Source organism: Protomyctophum bolini, assembly GCF_963924005.1.
Source record: "Protomyctophum bolini genome assembly, chromosome: 19".
Lineage (NCBI taxonomy): Eukaryota > Metazoa > Chordata > Actinopteri > Myctophiformes > Myctophidae > Protomyctophum > Protomyctophum bolini.
The window spans coordinates 19,065,516-19,080,479 of NC_137880.1; the positions used below are offsets into that span (position 1 = coordinate 19,065,516).

The 14,964-nt window shown below is 39.6% G+C and overlaps 1 protein-coding gene across 1 annotated transcript in view; it reads left to right on the forward strand.

The window, feature by feature from the left end:
- Positions 1 to 14,964, forward strand: part of LOC308334009 (disks large-associated protein 2-like) — a gene marked incomplete at its 3' end in the record, with an annotated part of 64,853 nt that overhangs the window by 30,307 nt on the left and 19,582 nt on the right. The window contains exons 5-6 of the mRNA XM_080790574.1: positions 6,728 to 6,772; positions 13,167 to 13,223. Of these exons, the coding sequence (XP_080646700.1) occupies positions 6,728 to 6,772; positions 13,167 to 13,223 (102 nt within the window). The remainder of the gene's footprint in view (positions 1 to 6,727; positions 6,773 to 13,166; positions 13,224 to 14,964) is intronic.

The following is a 14,964-nucleotide window of genomic DNA, read 5'->3' on the forward strand; positions in this document are numbered from 1 at the left end:
CGGCCATGCGGTACGAGCTCGCGGAGCTCCGTCGGGACGTGTGCGGCGAGCTGAAGACCTTCAACAGTAACTTCTTCAACTTCACCCAGTGCTACAACATGTGGACGCTGTGCCGCGAGAATGGCAGCGACAGCACCACGCAGACGGACGACCGCGTGTCGGTGGGGATCCAAGCCGGCTCCAGTTGGCCCGTCCGGCAGAATACGGTGGACAAGTCTATAATGTGCCAGCCAGAGCCGGCCCCGTTCAGCATCATAGACCTGATGGCCCCACCCCGCATCGAGATAATTGAGGGCACCCCAGAGGGGACACCAGAAGGGTCGGGCAGCCCTGCCAGCCCGCAGCCCATAGAGGACTTCAAGTGGGAGGTCAGCAAAAAGCAAAAGCCCCCCCGCAAGCAGACGGACTCAGGTGGTCACAGAAGTGCAAGTCTGGAACTATGGAGCAGGAAATATACCAGTGGGCCCATGTCATACCTATCTATGTCATTCTAATCATTCCCATTCATAGAGAGGGATCCCACCCCCCAGAACCAGATCAGGAAGTCAGGATAAAAGCTTTGAGTGCTCTAAGGAAGGCAGGGCTGTTAAATGTCCCTTTACTCTATGCAGACAAAGTCTGTCACACTCGCAACCGGTTAACAATGTTAATATATATATTCTTCCCTTAGTTTTCCTCTCTTTTTTTTTTTACAAATGTCTTCTATAAGCATAGAATAAGAAAAAATATTATTATGATAAAAAAAACATGAGGGGTCATAAGAATGTGAACGAATGTGACTTACTACCGTGGTCCTCAAGTGCCGAAATAGCACAACATTGTCTTGGCGCTCCTAATTAGTCTCATCAGATTCTGATGATTTCATTGGCTGAGACCGAGATGAAAAAGTCACTCCTTGTAAACATGAGGAACGCAAAACGGTAATTTAGTCACAGAATGAATCAGTCACAATCAGCCTAACGGTGGCCTGTCGTTCTTTGCCTATGAGGGATGTATGATCATGTTCATTCCAGTTCCTCTTTGTGAGGAAACGTTCTCTTAAGCACCTGAGTATACTGAGAAATACTGTGAATAACTTTATAAACACTAGTTTTTTATTATTATTAAGAACGCGCCAAAAAATATTGATATTATTTATGAATACATTAATATACACTACCATAATGGTTATCAAAGCCTTCCCTTGACATTGCCTTTTCCATCCACTTTGTAGCTGGCTCCAATGGAAGTGGGCATTTCTCCAAATCTCTACTTTTAACACTTCTTAAAGAGAGTTGATAGTGAACTAGCTAACGACAGAACCTACCCGAGCGAGCAGTAACCATAGTCATATAACACGTGGTGGAAAGCGAAAGGTAAACACAATTATATTTATTACACAATCAATACAATTCGCCATCAAGCCTACATTAAAGCTTGTAAAAAGTGCAGTCCTCTGAAAGACCTGTAAAAATGTTTTAGTGGATAATTTGTTCACTGTAAAAGTTGAAGTGAAGTGGGTTAAAAGACGAACAACAACACTGTCCAGAAGCAAATCACAAGATTTGTCAGGATTAAGAATGATCAAGTGTGAGTATTTGGCTTCAATTCATTCATGCACAAAACTCGGCTAATCGTGTATATAAATGTACCAATTTTGTATATATAGAAAACTTATATTTACTTGTACTGTTGCATTTAGAACCATACTGTGTTCCGACATAGCTCCAAGAGAGGTGAAGACAGTAATAGTGGTTCTAAACCAAACCCAGCACTTTTGCCATTGTGTTCCCGTTGGAGGCTTGTTTCCATTCATCTTGACGTCTAATCACCATGCACCGTTTGTGCTTCACGTCCAAACACCTCATAGGTAAATAGTACATACCCGTGTTTCCCTTGAGGTCCCTTATATTGCAGTAGTTGCACCAGGATTCCATTTGTTTTTGTTTTTGGTGTCCCACATAGTGGAATTTTTCTGAAAGCTCATCACACGTGAATGCACAAAGGGAAACACTAGCCCATACATGTAGACAATCAGAGCTACAGAGGGCCTTGTCCCCCTCTACCTCTCCAACCACGTCCCCAGAATGTACAATACACCGCCTCACTAGTGACGGCATAACCACATGAACCCTAGCGCCCCCTTTTCTAGGTATGTCATATGTGAACATTCAATGAAAATAGGTGAACATTTATCGGAAATGGCCAATCTGCAAACATGACACAACGCAATTCGATGCGTTACGGTCTTGTAGATTGAGCGGTAAAAATATTTAGTAGAGGGAAAAAAGGTAGGGTGCCAAGGATAGATCCATGGGGGACCCTGGTCAGCAAAGTATATAGGGTTTTAAAGTCATACTGTGTAACTTATTAAATTAAACAAAAGGTAGTTTTTTTATCTCACTGTTATTTTCTTTCACTGTAACCATTCCACTTGTGTTCTTGACAACTTAACACTTTTTTTAGTTGCAAGTTTTAGAGTGCTATGACACAAATTATGCAGGCACTGAAATGTACCGGACATTTGTTTATTCATATTTTTTAAGTGAAACCACAGATTTCTAAATATATCCTCGGTGCTAGGACCCTGCAATATTCATTTTGAAGCAGTACTTGCGTTGTTTTGTTTTCAAACTGAATTTAATTTCTAACAGACCAGAGGTGGTACCAGAAAGAGCACTAAAATGAACGTTACACAGTATGACTTTAGGTGGTTACTTGGACTTCTGGCCAACCTGATTAGATGGGAGTCCTCAATCATCTGCTACTGTAGCCAATTGCTCTTTTTGACGATGACAAAAATAAGTGCTTAATTGGCCATAGCTAGTTGCATCCCTCTAGCCATTCATCCGCACCATTGTCATACTGTACAACATGGCGTACCATAGTTATCTGCTGAGGCCTGTGGAACTGATGCCTATATTGGGTTGTCTCCGCCTCCGCGTTGTGGATGGTCAGTGCAGAACAGCACCATGGGATGCCTGTTTGTATCAGAGCCCTGACTGAAATGTGAACCCTCTAAAACAAATGACTTCCTGTAAAGATGGTGCAACATCTCTCATTTGATCAGGAAAGTGGATCTTCGTCCCTTTTGTTTTGCACGACCCAAAAGACAATACTTGAGAAACAAGTGGCACTTTGAAAATATATTTATACAAAGGTCCTCTTAGATATACAGTATGGTCAAAGTAAAATGATAGCCACACACTAAAATTAAAAATATACGAGACAATGTAGCTGTTTGACTCCATGCCCCTGGTACAGCACTGGATCTGAGGTTCATTTCCAGGTGGTCTAAAGTTTGGACATGGCTGAAAATTCTGAACTTTGACAACTGCTCCCTGACTTTAAACTTTTCATTTTTGGTACAAAGAATTATTAAAGAATGAGCTGTATTGTATTGTTGCCATTCTCCACCATTTGCAATACAAAAATAACAATATATAGCTATAGGTCTACATCTATTTTTGGTTGTTAACAACCCAAAACTAAATTATTCTGAGTTTCCTATTGGTAAACCATGCAGTCACAGGCTAGGGTGACAAACCCTTAAATCATTTGACTTTAAGGCATATGACTGTGAGAACATTTATGAAATCAGACTATAATAATTTTAATAAATAGCATATTTAAAAGAAAATCTTTGGGAACGCTCATACTCCCAGTTAACTTTTTTCCCTCTTTCTTTTATGAATGATTAAGAGAAGATTGCAACGGCATTCCTTACTTGCATTCTTCCCCATGACGGGGGAGTGGGAGCTACGTAATTTAAAGGTGCTGAATCCATAATGGAGACTAGCCATCATGATGTCTCAAAACTACATTCATTCATTCTATGCAAGTCCTTTGTTCTCTGTTAGAACAGCACCATGTTATAAGATTTGCAGCCATAGGCGTTGGCTATTTATGTTGATCTCTCATGCTAGTCGGCACCCATTACAATGGATTGACTATTCAGAAACTATGTTTATTTTTTGCATGGCAACGCTAACAATTTTTTTCTGTTCATGATTTTTTTTCTGTGAGCATATACTAATATGTAACACAGGGGTTCCCAAAGTTGGGATTGGACCCCACGCGGGACACTAACTGTGGGGTGGCAAAGAGCCCCCAAAAATACACACCTGATTAAAATTCAACAGAATGAATGAAATACAAACATGATTAAAAATACATTTGAACCATAGTTGTTACAAACCCCCTACATTACATAGCCCTATAGGGTTTTTCATTTTTCATTTTTAGCATTAACCACGTGAACCACGTGTCCCTATTCTGGGGTGAACGTTCATCGAAAAGAACAGATCTACAACCTCACAACACAATGCGTTGTGAGCTTGTAGAACGGCTATTTTCACCAAAGATATTTGGTGTAGGGGGGAAAAAGTAGGGGTTAAGTATAGACACCTGGGAACTCCGGCAATGAATTATATTGGCTTTAAGTGTTTAAAAAGTTTAAAAAGGAGTCAGGAGAAACAGGTATATATGGTTTTATAAAATTTATATATATTTTAGGCACTGCTAAAGCCTCTAAAATTAGATTCATAAAGGCAATTTACGGAATTTCCCTCAACGTTAAGAAAGGTCCAACTATTTGCTGAAATTTCTAAAAATGTACAGTATATACAAATCAACTTGAATGAACATGTAGTTTTATTATATTCAACCTATACAAAGAATCTATCCTAAGCACTTTAAATTATAATTAGTCAATAGTGTTGGGCGGCAGGAGAAGCTATTTAAATTTAGTTGTCATGCCAGTCCCCGCAAATGTAACCAAATGGACCCATATCCATTTGGTTCTATTTGTACACTTTCAGACTTGTCAGGTTTTCGAACCACTGCTGTTGTAGACAACCACCTGTCTCCTCTGATGCACATGGAGTCACCAACCGGTTCTTTTCACCTGGGATGCAGCCGTTTCACCGCAATGGTGTTTGATTGCCCGGTCAAGCCGGAGGCCCCGGGGAGGAGTCGAACCTCAGTCTCCATGGTGGTGGGCCGGAACATTATACCCCTGCACCCCTCCAGATGCCCCACTATCCTAACATTATACCCCTGCACCCCTCCAGATGCCCCACTATCCTAACATTATACCCCTGCACCCCTCCAGATGCCCCACTATCCTAACATTATACCCCTGCACCCCTCCAGATGCCCCACTATCCTAAATAGTTGTCAGAGATCAGATCACACTAGCAAATGTGAACAAATCAAAGTCTGCACAGCTGAATCTTGTGGAAATAGTCTGATTTCCATTTATCTAACATTAGCGATGACAACATTTTGCTGCTAGTAGCCTATACAGTATATGCTGTTAACTGGATAGAACCAGAGAAACGGACCGTCTGGCCTGGTTTATCTGGAGCATACTCTCAGGCAATCACATTTTCAGACTTTATGAACTGGCAAGAAATGAAGAGATGTTTGCATACATCTTTGTACATGAATAACCAGCATAGTAGTAGCGTAGAAGCAATTGTTTGGATTTTAATAACATTTTTGATTCAACTTAATGCAAGAAATTTACGGACAAGTGGCTCCCAAGAGATTTCATATTCAAAATCAGCACACTATTATTCTGTTGATTACAAACTGGCAAGTAAACAAAAGCATTTGATTAATATGACTGGAAATATTGTCTCTGATTATGTCTCTTTAAAAGGATGATTATGCCATACTCACTTGTTAATTGTAATAATTGAAATTGAAGCTACTATAACTTTTAACCAGGCGTTTCTCTGTCATCACGTCATGTAGTCCAAAGAATTTAACATTCCCTGAAAAGAAAAGTTGTAGCAAAAGTCATATTGCTTATTGATCAAATCTTTTGAAGAAAAGACAAAAAACGAAACGTAGTTATACATACGCACGCACGCGCGCACACACACACACACACACGCACACGCACACGCACACACAAACTATTGAGGAAAAATAAGAGTAGGATATCAAAACATACTTTTTCTATACCATGCACCATATTTTGTGTAATTAAATATATATTTATGTGTATGGAATTCAGACTGTGTATATCTAATATGTCGTTATTTAACCAATTAGCCCATGGGACCATGATAGTTTTTGTTTATGTTCTGCATTTTGCCGGAAATCTGATCTCATTTAAACTCCATTTTCACCTGTAACATTGCTTGGATATAAATAATTTTCTACCCCTGAACAGTGTTTCCCTCCTGTATTTATTCACTGATTCACGGTGGAAAGATTTTTGCACCAATCATGTTGCAGTTTTAGGGATCTCAGACTGCAATGTTCAGTGAAAAGAAAAGATCCTTTCGAAAAGAGCAAAAAGTTGAGCTTGTATCTGTTAGCTCTTACTTGATTTTGTTCTGCAAATCTTTTTCAGAATTTTGACACTGTATTCTTTTTTTCAATTTCTTTCTCGTTCTTTGCTTATTGTGGTGTTTCTTGTGTAATTTCAGTTATAACTTTTATCAGCCTTATGTATTTTTCATAAATTGATATAAAACAATGGAGATGTTTACGATGTTGATGATGCTTATCTCTAAAGTGGTGGAATGGGGGTCATAGCTTTACAATGGCAGCCAGAGATGAAATGGCCTAATCATTTAGTATTATATTGGCTTATAAATACCTTTTCAAACATCACTGTCAATACACGGCATGGGTCAGGCACAATACCTTTTCATTTGATCGATATGCCCTGCTTGTACTAAGCCTTCACTGCTTTTTTGTTTGTTTGTTTGTTTTGCTTTTTTCATTGTAGGCGCCCGTAGCTTAGCTGGGGGGCGTAGGCTGTACGGTAGGTCTGGTAGGCCACCACTTTATTTAATATTGTCTTAATTTCTATGTCGTTAATACATTTTTTTCCATACATTTTGTCCCTCTCCATTAACATTTTTCCACTCAGTAAAGTTAATCCCATTCCAAGTTGAAGACACTGTCATAGTTTGTAACGTTACATTTGAATGTCTTCATCTGTTTTGCCACTAAATACAGTGAAATTAAAACATTCTGTACTTGTCAGCTCGCTGCACAGGTAGTGGTTTTAATGATATCCATTCTACATAACCAAATTTAAGCAACAATACTTACCATATTTTACTGCCTTGTGTTAACACAATGGCATTTTATCTCGCACTATACTGTATGTTGTAGAGTCAAATGCAACATGAATTACTGTTCCATTTAAAACCTCTTCTGCATGGCTTTTTTACGAGTCAGTAGAACATATCTTGGTACCAGAGATGTGTTTGTTACCCTGAACTAAATCCACATTTAATTGGTACTCGGTGGTTATGGTTTGATTTTTGTTTTCTTATTTTTTATTTTAATGTTATAATTCAGTTCAGATCGGTTGGTGTTTTTCTAAATCACCCTCTTATTTTAACCATTGTATATATATATTTTTATTTAAATGAATAGAAGGGAATAAAACAGCACCACACAATATTATTGTTTCACTATTCCAGATGTTTTGGCATGCAACAAGTCAGGTTATGACGTACATAACAGCTTTTGTTCTACAAACCAGCACAAATCAATGCTGCTTGAACTTGACTCGTTTTGCAATATTCCAGTCTGTAAATGCCTCTAAATAACTATGGGTTAATCATTTAGAGCAAAATCCAGTGCAAACTCAGATCTTACACCGGACAACTATGCAGGCTGTTCTACTGCTTTCCATTTAATGGAGTAAAGTTTCCAAGTACCAGATGCCTGTGGCTTTTCCATCTCTGGATCAAAGTGCACATGCAGTGAAATCATCTGTGATAATTCTGCATGAATGTAACCCTTACCTAAGGGTCCATATCATTGAAGGAAGGAGGAAAACTAAAGTCAGTGAGAGAAGAACAATAAAAACACCCCACTGCTACACAGTGACTTCTGGTGACTTGGTCTGGTTCATCAAAATCAAGTTTGATTAACTTACCTGACATAGTCAGATCAGTCTATCACAGGGTGCTAATGGCCAAAAACGAATACGTTTCTATTCATTGTGGGTTAAAAACGTTCCATTCTGCTACTTTTTTACTTTTTTATTGTCTGTTGAAACTGGGGAAGAAATTATATTTATTTGCGCATGTATTTGGGACCTTGAACTTTTTCAGTGTAAATTCAGCCGCGCATTTTCAATGATCTACATGGAGAAGCAATGTTATGATAATTATCTACATGGATAAGCAATGTTATGAAAGGACGTTCCTTGAATTTGTATTTGTCAGGTGTTTCTTTGAGCCCGTTGATTTGTAATGGTTTGTTATGATATTTCATACATGAAAGATTTATCCACCTTGCATCCATGGGGTCATCACCACTGTATGTATATATGTATGTGGCTATATGGACAACATGCTTGTTTACTGTATTTCCAACACCTCTTGCAAAATGGCCTCATGCGGTTGCCTACTCTTAAACATGATCCGCACAATTAGAACTCGCTCCACACCCACTACAAGTCCTGTTACTTGTCCTCTGTCAAGTCATCCATTCATTTCCCACGCATTTACCTTTGCGAGCCAGTGGAGTCACCTACACCAGTTCCCACCTTTGGGGAATAAGGCAATAGTGTTAGAAGGTGAGAGAATCTATTGGTTCATGTTGTTTTTCAGCCAAGCGTTTTATTTGACCATTGCAATCTTTCTCTTTCATGAAATATCAAAGAGCTGATCTGATTGGAACATCGCTTTATGTAAGGATATCAATCATTTGGGAAAACATGACACCAGAGTTGGGATTAGATTTTGTAGATTTGTAAGCTAAACATTTTTAGGAGTGACCCCAGGATGTGTGGGCCATTTCAGCTAGGACGAGGCTTACTGATCAAGGGATCCATCATTGAAGTGACAATAAGTTGATGCAGCACTGTGAATATTTAGTTTCCATTCCAACAGAGCTCTTCTAGGTTTCAGCAACACACAGAAAACAAATAACAGAAAAATCTAATTCATTGCGAATGCACTGAGCACTTACTATGAGACCTAGCAGATCATGTCTGTCTGTGTGTCTGTCTGTCTGTCTGTCTGTCTGTCTGTCTGTCTGTCTGTCTGTCTGTCTGTCTGTCTGTCTGTCCCGCTATCCAAATATGGAGTGTGTTGCATCAGCAATCACTCAGCTCCATATATGGGCACAAAAGGGGCCAGGTCCACTCAGCTCCATATATGGGCACAAAAGGGGCCAGGTCCACATATACAGTAACAGCGGGACAGACACACTGACAGACAGACATGATCTGCAGGGTCTCAGCTGCGTTCGCTTCCCGCGTTTGCGCGTCTTACTGGTTATTACTGGTGACCTTCAAAATGTTGCAACTTTTCAGTCTTAGATGTTTCCAAAGTGCTTCTTGTGGGCTGGTCTACAATAACTGTTGGTGTCGTTCCACTCCTCTTTTTCATTTCTACTGTGCTACATTATTAATAGCATGGAAACTCAATAAGTCAGAGGTTCCATGTTTAGCCACAGTGTCAGTTTGACGAGTACAGCGTAAATTGAAGTTTTGCCCGATTGTTAAGAGGATGAGTTGTGATTATATTTAGCTGCTCTAGGCCTCGTCTAATTTATACTTCCTCATGCGACTACTAAAAATAACCGAATTTCAAGAGAGAAATGCAACACATTTTCAGTGAGTGACACAGTCGTACAACAAAGAATAAATTAGTCTGTACCCTCTATGATTCAGAAGTAAAACTACATCAATGACAATACCTAGAATTCTAGATAGATTTAGTCCATTTTAGACTGTCTTCATCAAGACCAAGTCAATAAGCACAAGTTTAGTGATTCTCAAATGTATAACTTATTATCACAGTTACATTCATAAGCATATTCATGCAGGCGGCATTGCATCCACAACCCCCATTCTCATACACATAGAATTTCAGTCATTCCTCCTCATTAAGTCAAATCACCCTGACTTGAGGAAGAACAGTGTTTCTCCAGCCTCTGTGCCAATCCACGTCCACATCAATGCCAACGACGGCCTGTGGCACAATGGAGGGGGGCCAATGGAGAAGAGGCGCTGTCCATCAAAACCTTTGCAGCGGCTTTTGCTGAAATACAGTCTTTGACCACAAGGCAGCAAAGGTTTGACAGGTTTCGTTGAAAAGAGTCGAGCTTAATTAACTAAATAAAAAGAAGAGGTAAATTATATGTTTAAATGGAAAGTGCTTACATGTCACACGTTCTCACCTAAGCATAAGTTAGGCACATTCTGTATGCCATACTGAAGGCATTAAGATATAGGTCACATTTTACATGAAATTCATTGCATGTGCCATGATTATTTTATGGTTACCTTGGTAACCAGTTCTGAGTTTTTTCTCAACTCTGTGAAAGTAATTATAATTATGCTATTGTAATTTGTTAACGACATAATTGGCCTACTCTATGTACCAAGCACAGCCATTTCACAGTAAAATGATCATATAACAAAACTTCATGTAAAGTGTGACTATCACAATTAATTATTATTGTAATTTTGATGCCTAGTTCAAAAGGGATTTCAAAGGACTCTGCCCAAGCAAACACTGACCACATTATTTACACAAAAGTAATGCCCTTGGTCACAGAGAATATTTCCTGAATTTCCTGCCCCTGTGTTGCTGTTTTCCCCCTGTTCAGTAAATGAGGCTCACTCTGAGTTTCTGTACAGTCAAATCTTCAGCGTTAATTTAACCCTGAGTGTGTAGAAATGTAATTGCTTACATTTTGCACCCTCTCAGTTACAAATGGATAAATGAACACAGTACACATATTGTACTGTGTGTGTGTTCTAAGTCAATCTCATGTTTATCTGGCCTTCTCCCACAGTAGCTGAGCAGTTTATTGTGTGGCTAATTCAATGTTTGATTTGTCTGTCTGTATCTCTCTTCCCCGTCTTTGTCTGTTCATCATCGATCTTTTATTGGTTTTTCACTCAAACTACATTTGGTTTTTTTGTAGGCTACTGTAAGTTACATATTCTTCTCTCTTCTGTTTGTTTCAAATAATGAGTTATATATGTTCCAAATAAATCATGCTTACTATACTTTATCATTTGGGGTCTCGCACAACAAGTATTACAGCTCAAGCTAAATAAACGACAACTACTATATTCATATAATTATATATTATCTGATTGATTATATGGGGTGGAGGGGAAATAGCTCACCCAGCTAATGGCTACTCAGACAGCTACGATGAGCCATTGAGCGAGATACTTGAACTAGAAAATATTTTAATTTGGAATTGTTAAAGATACCAGATGCCCCTGAAGAAACGTTTGATTTGACATTCATAATTATGATTTTATTTACATTTTCTCCCTCTTATGTCTCTATATGACTTATTGTACCGGTATGTACAGTTGCATAGGGTGCAGCTCCATCTCTTTATCCTGATACCCAGGTTGTGCATGTGTGATTACTGTGTGATTTTACTGTCTGATATGTGTGGGCTCAACTTAAGGTCATGATAACATGCAGGGTGACATGTTCAGGTATAGTGCAACGATTGTCATTCCTTTCCCAGGAATGTAGTGTGGATCATAATAATATATTATATTCACTGTAAAATCCTCAGTGTTAATGTATCAACTTGCAGCTCTGAGAGTGTATTAATGTAACCAGAGTTAATTAACACTAAAGATGTTACAGTGTACTGACTTTGTCCCATTCACAGCCCCCATGAGTGCCTAAAGCTATACAGGGATGAAACTATAGCCTAGGCTGATTTTGTAGTTTGTTTTTCATCTCGGGTATTTACAACTACAGCAGGGTAAAAAAAGTTAATTTTTGGCCCTTTTTCTTAAAAGAGAAGTAGCCAATTATATTGGACCCCTTTTTTCTCCCAATTTACGTTTAGTCGTAATTACTCCCCACACATTTCTGTGTTGCCACTGCTTTTGTATCATACTGGCTCACCTGCTATAGTGAGGAGCCCGTACCGGGAGGATATCGCCTCCGTCCCACTCCTGCCATTCAAAACCCCCTCCCCCAGCTGAAAGGTGCCATCCTAGCCCATTGTCACATTCAATGACAAAGATCACCCTACCCACCAATCTTTTCTCCCCCAAGTAAGGCTCCCTGTAGTCTGCGGTGGTTTGAGCTAATGGAAATAATATTGGCCGTGTTAGGTTTAGTCGTGTCAATGTGAATTGACAACACTGTTGATTACTCTATGCTTGCAAATTTGCACACCCATGGCTCTGTGCATGCCTAAACGTTTATTAATTGAATTCGCTTCAGCTGCGTTGCTTACCAACCTGCCATGTTTATGGTCCACTGTAGTTTTTAAACTGAAAACTAAATACAAAACCAGCCGAGGGTTTCATGTCCTTTGATCCCTTTACCCATTGACACCGACTCACATGTTGGTCCCAACATCATGGCCTTTTGCTTTTCCACAGATATACCAGTCAGGTTGATACTATTCCTGCCATATTACACTAGGCAATTCTTGGGCAATATTACCTAGTACAGGAAACAAAAGTGAAATAATTTAAATTTGTGCTTTAAAGCCATTCTTAATGACAAGCATCTCATTTGCAAAGATTACTTCACTTATTGAGTGACCGGTGTTGTAATCACAGAGTTTCCCTAGGAGTTGCCCTGTGTATCAGTGCCAGTAGAATGTGTGCATAATATAATGTTAAAAGCAGTACATAGCTGATGCTGGATGGATCATACAATGATTGTCAACCAGTGTTTTTCCATAGAGTTTTGTCTTGGCGAATAAACCCTGATGAAGCATTTTTAGACTTCAGTATAAACTTCTCGCTTCTCGCCCAATTTAAATTGAATTGTTTTAGGAATATATAGCACCATTACTCTAGGCTAGATGGCCTGTCCAATCCTTAGTCAAACATTTTAAATACCATTTTGTGTTAACAATTTACTGGTGAAAATAGCAGATTGACAAGCTCAAAATGCATCGTGGTTGCGACGGATTGTGAGCTTGTAGATTGGCTATTTTTGGGACCCCCCTTACTGTGATCCATTTTAACGCTTAAAATCCAGCTTTTTACCTGTAGATTTCTGACTCTTAAATATTAAAAAGAAATATCACTTCGGGTGTGAGTTCTGCAACTCTTGGAGTGAGTCAGGGTAGGTACATGAATATGTACTGTATATGGAACGATAATCCACAGAATGCATGCTGCACACACATGGTTTAATTGTTAACCATGCTGTACGTCTCACTAACTGCTGTCCTGTTGTCACTTGTAGGGATCCAGTTTCGACTCCCGACGTCGTGCAGTGTAGACCGTTCTCAGCCACCTCCAGGTACAGTGCCATCTTTTCTCATCTTTTCTCCATGCCTTTATATTAGCACCTATAGCAGTGTTGATTTTGTCGACGACAGCTTTGTCTGTTTGTGTGAAAACAAACACGATGATTGGCTGGTTGCGCTCAGGTGTAGATCGACTATTTTCAGCATGCAACCAAGTGTAAAATCAGCCATTATTTACAACGCCATCAAGGCAATGAAACAAACTGTTGTTGGAGATCTCTGTATCTGTCTGCCTGTGTCTAAAGAGTGCAAACTCACTGTGAAAAGTGGACTGGTTAAGTAATCAATTGGCAGGTGTGGGGTTGCCATGGCAATCAATTGGCTGAGGCAGAGGCTGGAAATTGCACAGGTGAGGGCACTTGGGCTAATTAGGCCCACATGGCAGAGCCTGACCATAGTCAGGGCCCATACCTGGCACTGCACTCCCAGTGAAGGTTTGGAAAGCATGTGTCGAATTTGAAGTCGGTGGAGCAAACGGTTCTCGAGTTACGTGCATTACAACCGTACACACGCAAGCATGCACTGCACTGCGTGCATGCACTATAAATGCGCCACGAGACGTGATTTACATTTGAATGCATGTAGCTACTCAATGTAGATTAGACTACATTAGCATCAGATTGTCTTTACTCTTCTAGAAATGATTCTCTACTCTGTCTTTCTCCCTCTACTAAACTTGTAAGGACAACAACATTTTAGGACATCACTCGGGCTCTATAGTGCGCTGTCCCAAGTGCACTGTCCCGCTGTTTCCACCAAGAACTTAAATGTACTCTAGAGAGAATAACATAGTCTTGTGTAGCAAGAAGCTAATTCACTGGCAAAATATTCACAAAAGACATGTATTTATCAAAGGTTTCTTAAAATGTTTGTTTGTGTGTGTGTGTGTGTGTGTGTGTGTGTGTGTGTGTGTGTGTGTGTGTGTGTGTGTGTGTGTGTGTGTGTGTGTGTGTGTGTGTGTGTGTGTGTGTGTGTGTGTGTGTGTGTGTGTGTGTGTGTGTCATACACTAGATGCTTTAAACTGCTTTGTGTCATAATACGTACACTGCTTTAAACTGCTTTGTTCCTCCTTGACCACTTTATCTGATTCTGAAGTTGAAAAGTTTAAACAGGCCACGTTAACATGTGCCCTATAACTCGTCGTAAAATCAAAATGTAATTTCCTCTAGATTCCTTGGGTCATGACACATCTTATAGGCCATGCCAATTTGCTCTTAATGTTCTTCAAAAAAAAAATTGCTCTTCCACCTACAGATTTTGACCAAATCTCACAAAAATCAGCATGATCTCTGGACCCATCAGATTAAAACCACAGGCAGAATTTTGATAGTTCATATTGTTCGGCCGGAAATCGGCTTCCGAAGTTAGTGGGAGATCCTATTTTACAAAAAATGCCACTAATCAAAACAGAATGTCCAATCCACCACAGATTTAAATAACATGTTGAGTGTGGTTTAATCAATAGAGAGCCAAAAGCAATTCCATTTTCATCCATAGGGGGAACCGCAAATGCAAAACAATTAAACATTTGTTGCAAAAACATGCTTTTTGGGGATAAATCCGCTCCAAATTACTTATATGATCACAGGGGTGACTTAATTGACATTGTAATGGGCTAGCAAAATCAGTGGTAGGGGCCTATATTTCCATCTGTCCCATCGAGGCAACCACACTTTGCATCTAGACACGGGTTGACGTTTAAAAGCCACCCCCTCTCCATGACCCCTCACGGCC